The 8,204-nt window shown below is 38.8% G+C and overlaps 1 protein-coding gene across 1 annotated transcript; it reads left to right on the top strand.

Annotated features, from left to right (window-relative positions):
- The first annotated feature begins 2,982 nt into the window (after positions 1-2,982).
- LOC138929492 (uncharacterized) lies at positions 2,983-6,992 on the top strand. Its single transcript, XM_070288932.1, has 2 exons — positions 2,983-3,939; positions 6,762-6,992. Exons 1-2 carry the CDS (start codon positions 2,983-2,985, stop codon positions 6,990-6,992), a joined length of 1,188 nt encoding a protein of 395 aa, XP_070145033.1.
- The last annotated feature ends 1,212 nt before the right edge of the window (positions 6,993-8,204 follow it).

Genomic DNA, 8,204 nt, shown 5'->3' with positions numbered 1-8,204 from the left:
GCATATATCCACTTCAGAACTTATATTTATATTAGTTTTTACACGTCTAATACATTTGCATACTCAGCTAATAATGTCTGTATCCACTTCAGAATTTGAATTTATAATAGTTTTTACACGGCTAATACATTTGCATACTCAATTGTAAATTTGAAAACAAAAAGTTCACAACTCAGCTAATGATGCCTGAATCCACTTCAGAATTTGTATTTATATTAGTTTATACACGGCTAATACATTTGCATACTCAATTGTAAATTTGTAAACAAAAAGTTCATAACTCAGCTAATAATGCATGTATCCACGGCAGAATTTGTAATTATATTAGTTTTTAGAAGGCTAATACATTTGCATACTCAATTGTAAATTTGTAAACAAAAAGTTCACAACTCAGCTAATAATGCATATATCCACTTCAGAATTTATATTTATATTAGTTTTTACACGTTTAATACATTTGCATACTCAGCTAATAATGTCTGTATCCACTTCAGAATTTGTATTTATAATAGTTTTTACACGGCTAATACATTTGCATACTCAATTGTAAATTTGAAAACAAAAAGTTCACAACTCAGCTAATGATGCCTGAATCCACTTCAGAATTTGTATTTATATTAGTTTATACACGGCTAATACATTTGCATACTCAATTGTAAATTTGTAAACAAAAAGTTTATAACTCAGCTAATAATGCATGTATCCACGGCAGAATTTGTAATTATATTAGTTTTTACACAGCTTATACATTTGCATACTCAATTGTAAATTTGTAAACAAAAAGTTCACCAGTCAGATAATAATGCATATATCCACCTCAAAATTTGTATTTATATTAGTTTTTACATGGCTAATACATTTGCATACTCAATTGTAAATTTGTAAACAAAAAGTTCATTGCTCAGCTAATAATGTCTGTATCCACTTCAGAATTTGTATTTATATTAGTTTTTACACGGCTAATACATTTGCATACTCAATTGTAAATTTGTAAACAAAAAGTTCACATCTCAGCTAATAATGCATAAATCTACGGCAGAATTTTTATTTAAATTAATTCTTACAATTCTAATACATTTGCATACTCAATTGTAAATTTGTAAACAAAAAGTTCACAACTAAGCTAATAATGCATGTATCAACGGCAGAATTTGTACTTATATTAGTTTTTACACGGCTTATACATTTGCATACTCAATTGTAAATTTGTAAACAAAAAGTTCACAACTCAGCTTATAATGCATGTGTCCACGGCAGAATATGTACTTATATTAGTTTTTACACGGCTTATACATTTGCATACTCAATTGTAAATAAAAAGTTCACAACTCAGCTAATAATGGCTGAATCCACTTCAGAATTTATATTTATATTAGTATTTACACGGCTTATACATTTGCATACTCAATTGTAAATTTGTAAACAAAAAGTTCACAATTCCGCTAATAATGCATGTATCCACGGCAGCATTTGTACTTATATTAGTTTTAGAAGGCTAATACATTTGCATACTCAATTGTATATTTGTAAACAAAAAGTTCACAAGTCAGCTAATAATGCATGTATCCACGTCATAATTTGTACTTATATTAGTTTTTACACGGCTTATACATTTGCATACTCAATTGTAAATTTGTAAACAAAAAGTTCACAACTCAGATAATAATGCATATATCCACTTCAGAACTTATATTTATATTAGTTTTTACACGTCTAATACATTTGCATACTCAGCTAATAATGTCTGTATCCACTTCAGAATTTGAATTTATAATAGTTTTTACACGGCTAATACATTTGCATACTCAATTGTAAATTTGAAAACAAAAAGTTCACAACTCAGCTAATGATGCCTGAATCCACTTCAGAATTTGTATTTATATTAGTTTATACACGGCTAATACATTTACATACTCAATTCTAAATTTTTAAACAAAAAGTTCATAACTCAGCTAATAATGCATGTATCCACGGCAGAATTTGTAATTATATTAGTTTTTAGAAGGCTAATACATTTGCATACTCAATTGTAAATTTGTAAACAAAAAATTCACAACTCAGCTAATAATGCATATATCCACTTCAGAATTTATATTTATATTAGTTTTTACACGTCTAATACATTTGCATACTCAGCTAATAATGTCTGTATCCACTTCAGAATTTGTATTTATAATAGTTATTCGGAGCAGACCGCCAGCACCTAGTCACGCGCGCATAGGTGTACCACTGCACCTGCAGCGCTCTTATGTTTTCTCTTTTTTGCTCTTTCCTTATCTCGCCTAAGCTGTCGCGGTAAACTACAAAACTACATTTGTCATCCCATAAACATATATATATTCTGAAGCCAAGCTTTGTACACTCTCACTCTGCAGCTCCGATAAAACAAACACATTAAAACGGCTTATATTAAAATACCTATTGTGCGTCTTTTTATTATAAACTAAAGGGTGGCAAATTCGTTGTCTTCCCCACAAACATTTTGGTGACCCCGACGTGATATTTATCGGAGTCTGCATTTCGGTTTCGTAATTGTTTAATATCGTTTAAACAAAACGCTTGTTTGCTGTCGTTTGCGGGCATTCGGTCACAAACACACAAACATACATACAAACAGTGCGCAGCCGGCCGTTTGATTTTTTGTACATTTCGCGCTGTGAAAAATCAAAGCTGTGTTGTGCAAATAATCTGGCATAAAAGTGAATCGAATTGAATCGTTTTTTATTAGCGCATAGTGCATATATATATATGTGCATATAGCCACCGCCATACATACATACATTCGTTCGCATATATTCGCTGTTGCTAAGCAGGCAACTTAACGGCAAAAACAACAACAACAAGTTTAAGGTTCCGTTGCATTTCGGCGACGCTTGTAACCTCTACATTTTCGCGGTAGAAAGCATAGGGTGTTTCGTGCCTCTGACGCGGTCAGACATTTAAATTTATTTTATTTTTTTTTCTCGTGATCGAATAAAAAATATGTCTGATACGGAAAATTCGGTTCGGGCACCAAATGAATCCCCAAGTGACGTGGACTTCTACCGAGCCAAAGCCGACTCTATTTTGAGGCAAATAAACTGGATGAAATTTTATTTAAATGGTGATTCGGTCAATCAGTTCGATGAAGCTGATTTACTCGCGCGAATGGATTGGATCAACTCCTTAAACGAGGCATTTGATGCTGCGCAGACATCGTTGGAGCGACTGGATTTTACGGCGATCTCGAGCAACCATCGGATGGAATTTTCCGGAGTCTTCATGGATGTAAAGGCGAAACTAAGCCGAGGCTTAGCTGCTCATCGCAAGTCGCAAGTGCCGGCTTCAACCGCTGCCAATTCAACATCCATTGAAATGCCTAACCACCCGGATCTTTCTTTTAGAACTAGGAAGCCTCGTCTGCCGAATCTGGAAATGGCTCGTTTTCATGGATCCTATGCTGAGTGGCCGGATTTTCTGGCAACGTTCCGGACGGTCATCGGAAATGATGATGAGCTAAGTGATATTGAGAAATTACAATATTTGCGGTCGAGTTTGGGCGGCGTGGCTCTGGAGACCATACGCTCGCTCGAACCCTCAAATGCCAATTATCATAAGGCTATGAATTTGCTGATAAATCGATTCGATAATAAAGTTTTACATTTTCAGGCACACGTACAGGCAATATTTGGTTCAAAGGGTGTCGAGAAGGGATCGTCAAAGGGTCTTCGGGAGCTCAGTGATTGCATGAATTCACGTTTACGAGCAATTCGAACCCTGGCCACTACGCAACAGATTTTGGATGGGCTTCTTATACACATCGTCACTCGAAAGCTGGATCATAGGACGCGTGAAAAATGGGAAGAGGATTTATCGATCACAGAGCTGCCTACCAGGGATGCTATGGAGTCGTTTTTGGAGAAGAGGTGCAGGATGATGGAAAACTTGGATCAAGCCTGGGTAACTCAAACACCAGGCCAGCAGGTGGGAAAAAACTTGCACACATATACTCCAAGTGCACTTATTGCTTCTGCCATTAACTCAAGTCAGCAGATATGTTTGTGTTGCGATGCAAGGGATCATTATTTGCCAAAATGCCCTCGATTTTTGAATTTGAATCCGAATCTTCGGTATAGAGAAGCAAAGAAGTTGCACCTTTGCTTGAACTGTTTGCGCAAGGGGCATAGTTTGCAGCAATGCAAGTCGACTCCTTGCAGATATTGTCGCATGAAGCATCATTCATTGTTACACATGAACCATGACCCATCCGCACCATCCATCTCATTTGCATCTCCATCAATCTCTCATCAATCCATCGATCCATCCTCGAGCTCTCATCCTGATCATCACATTTCAAGCCCTCCACCCAAAGCCTCAAATATTATGCCGAATGACTACGTGTTGCTTCCGACTGCTATTATATACGTGAGAAATAGAAGTGGAGCATTTATGCCTTGCCGAGCAATTTTAGATTCTGCCTCGCAGCTAAGCTTCATAACCTCTCGCTTAGCTAGTCAACTAAATTTGAGTCATAGCAAATCGCAAATCTCGATTGCTGGGATAGGAGAATCTTCCATAATTTCGGATAGGGCAGTCGATATTGTTGCGCAATCACGGGATGCCAGCTATCGTGCGTCATTCGCAGCTGTTGTGACTGTAGTGTATAAAACAGGACGAAATAGCCTTCTCGGTCTATAAGGACCTACCAACTATGATCATTCCGTAAAGGTGGTTCTTTAAGACGCTAGGTTCGAGGGTGCGCATTCTCGCTGTGCTCGGGTCCAGCTCGTCGGATGGGGCGGGGTTTTTTCTCCCCTAGCTATCTTTGTTTATAACACAAATCATATAATGCGCGAGATAAACTAAATAAATCGGGCTCTAAAGTGGTAATGAAGAAAAATCAAATAAAGTACAGAATCCGCGCCGCCGCGCGTAATCACCAACTAGAAATGGAATCCTGCTCGGTTATGGGATCACAGGTGTTATGTGTCCCGTTTCACTACCCACCCAACCTTGACAACATATCGAAATTTGGCTGTTGTCCCTAATTAAAGTAAAATTTACCTTTACTTCCTCTTAATAAATCTTGGCATGAGTACTCGACGAACGGAGACAATAATAATTTAAGCGACCATGTTTATGTTCATAAGAGTACAAAAAGGTTTAATTTTAATATCATATTCCCTTACCACAAACAACTAACAGCTATATTTACATGAAACATTAATTCAATACGAGGTAATTTTGTCAATAACTAAGTAATTAATTGGGCGGAAAAATCTCATCTCAAATCATCTTACATATATATATTATAATCTTATACGCATATAAACGCTTACAAATACTCACAATAGCTCTTACTCTCACCGATGTATCATTGGGCCCAAGATGACTCCGATGTAGTTGCTGTATAATTAAGAATTTAGGTTACATAAATATATATAGAGAGAGAAAGATATTTCAACAACTTCCCAATTTCATATTGCTTAGTCTTACATATTAATTTCTTTAAGTAATTTATGCGTTAATTCATAGTTTAGGAAAAGAAACAAAATTTAATACAAAACAGAACCTTCTAATTAATTTTTATAGAATTTGATATCGAATCTAACAAGAACAAAACAAAAGAGAATATATAGATATTTAATTCATGTTGTCGAAACAATCACATCGCACGGCCGCTGCAAGGCGTTTTAGTTGTCACTCATTTATTCTTTCTTAGCTCTTATGCCTCCAAAACTCCTAAACTAAATTTGGACTGGTGCAATATGAATTGGGGTTAGGGGTTAGTTACGTAATACTGTGTAACACTGCTGCATCTGCTCGCCGTTGTAAGCTGGTATCGGGATCTAAATTCCGTTTTGGAGCTGAATTCCATCGATCTTTTCAGCCTCCCAAACCCTTTTCCTAGGCGTAGATTAGGAGCGGCTGCCTCGGCCCTTGAGCGCGATCTTGGTTACGTAATCCCTCAGTCCAAGTGTCGGCACCCCCTTTTTGCTCAGATAGCGGGGTGTACGCGGCTATAGCCAAGTTAGAGAGAGTTGACGAAAAGCGTTGTCTAAGCCCTCTGGCCTAAACTAACGGCCGATGCCTGAATAAGATCAAATTAGAATTTGGACGGCACCTATTTCTGAGACATACCTTCGGCACAGCAACTAGCACTTTTCACTCTGATAGTTCCAATAATATTTCCTTTTGTTAATCAGTTTATATACTTTCATATAATATTATATAATTGAAAGTCAGTCACACGTGTATGAAAGGTCGAAAACACTCGCCACGAAAATTGATATAGACTTCTTTATGGTGTTGATAGCTCGCCGAATATAAATGGAATGATTGCACGTGAACTTTTTATATTATGCTTAAACTCCCAATAAATGCGGTTTTAGCTGAAAGCTTTGATATAGCGGTGAAATCGGGTGATGTTCTTGCATTCTTTCATTCCACCTGTTCAAGTGCAAGTGCATTAGCGAGGGTGGTTATGAGAGTTTGCTATCTTAATTGTAACTAAACATAAGCGTTACCTAAAGTTTTGTTTTTTTCAAAAGGTGGATACTACATGACTCACAGTATCACGGATTACCAGCCCCATTTCAATATAGATGCAACATCATGGAGAATTCCGCAGAACATTTCGCTCGCTGATCCTTATTTTAATCAATCGCAACGAATTGACCTTTTGCTTGGCGCTGATTTGTTTTTCCAAATAATTTCCACAGGAAAAATTCATTTGGGCAGGACTTTGCCAACTCTTCAGAACACCAAACTTGGTTGGATAGTCTCTGGAGGGTTATCGAGGATGCCCAACCCTGCTGATCGAGGAGGCCTGCATCAAGGAAGTCATACCCGGCGGAGACGGCGTCATCAGAGTAGCTATGGTCCGTACAGCTACGGGTCTAATCAAGAGAACCGTCGCCAAACTAGCCGCTCTGCCCATCGATTCCGAGATAGTTGGAACCGTACCTCTTCCAACGGGGGGAGTATGTTCGGAGCAGACCGCCAGCACCTAGTCACGCGCGCATAGGTGTACCACTGCACCTGCAGCGCTCTTATGTTTTCTCTTTTTTGCTCTTTCCTTATCTCGTCTAAGCTGTCGCGGTAAACTACAAAACTACATTTGTCATCCCATAAACATATATATGTCGTAGATTCGTAAATCTAACTACGCTAAATTCGAATGTAACCAAAATAATGAGCCCCATGTAGAATAAAGAAGTGTGTAATATTCTGATGAGTTGAGTGAGCATCATTTGAGTGTAACTCAAGTGAGCATGGCGCCTGGGGTGTTCAGCTGAGTAGTGTGCTGTGAAAGCATGGTGAGATAATTGACTGGTGTGGTGAGATAGGAAAAGAGACCTATGACAGGTGAATGGCAATGGAGGTGAACGGCTATTCACTTCAGAACGGACAAGGAACACACCCAGGCGACTTGCTGTGCGAAACTCAGAAAAACTGCTGAATCATGGAAGATGAACCGATGTCTCCAACACCACCACCTAGGTCTCCGACATCAGAAGTGGGATCGGCCGTGCCACAAAGCCTGTCGAACGACCAATTGCGTGCCTTATTGGAAGCGCAAAACAAAAATTTCATGGACTTACTCAAATCCATGCAAACCAACAAAATGGCGACGCAACGCAACAACAAAGTGACGCTACCAAAGTTTTGCCCTGACAACGCGAATGCAGACGCGGCTGCTTGGTGCAAAACCGTTGATATCATCATGGCGGAGAACATGCTTGAGGGAAGCGCTCTCGTTATGGCGCTGAGCAACTCGTTGGAAGGAGGAGCATCCCAATGGCTGTCTCATATCTGCTACACTGGAATAAAGTGGCCAGAGTTCCGTGAATTGTTTCTTCAGCAATATAGGTGTAGAGACCCCAGCCGCGTCCTTATTGAACATGTTTAGCAGTGGACCAAAGCTAAACGAATGTGTCTCTGTGTATGCCAGTAGACAAGTAACATCGCTGCAATCGAAATGGAAGAACATGAGCAACGAAGAAATTGCGGTATCTGTCGTGCTGGCACACACCGCGCAAATAGACAAACGACTGCAGCATTTATTATTCACCACGAATATTAAAACTCGCACTGAACTGGAGCAACAATTGCGCGCCTATTCTTTTGGAAAGCGCAGTGATGGCAACACACCAGACCACACTGGTGGCCCAGAGCGGAAGAAGCAGCGATCGTCGTGGCAAGGGAAGTGCCACTATTGTGGC

This window comes from Drosophila kikkawai, unplaced genomic scaffold, assembly GCF_030179895.1.
Source record: "Drosophila kikkawai strain 14028-0561.14 unplaced genomic scaffold, DkikHiC1v2 scaffold_245, whole genome shotgun sequence".
In the NCBI taxonomy this organism is placed as follows: domain Eukaryota; kingdom Metazoa; phylum Arthropoda; class Insecta; order Diptera; family Drosophilidae; genus Drosophila; species Drosophila kikkawai.
The sequence above is the reverse complement of the archived record's forward strand: the minus strand, read 5'-3'. Positions and strand labels throughout refer to the sequence as shown.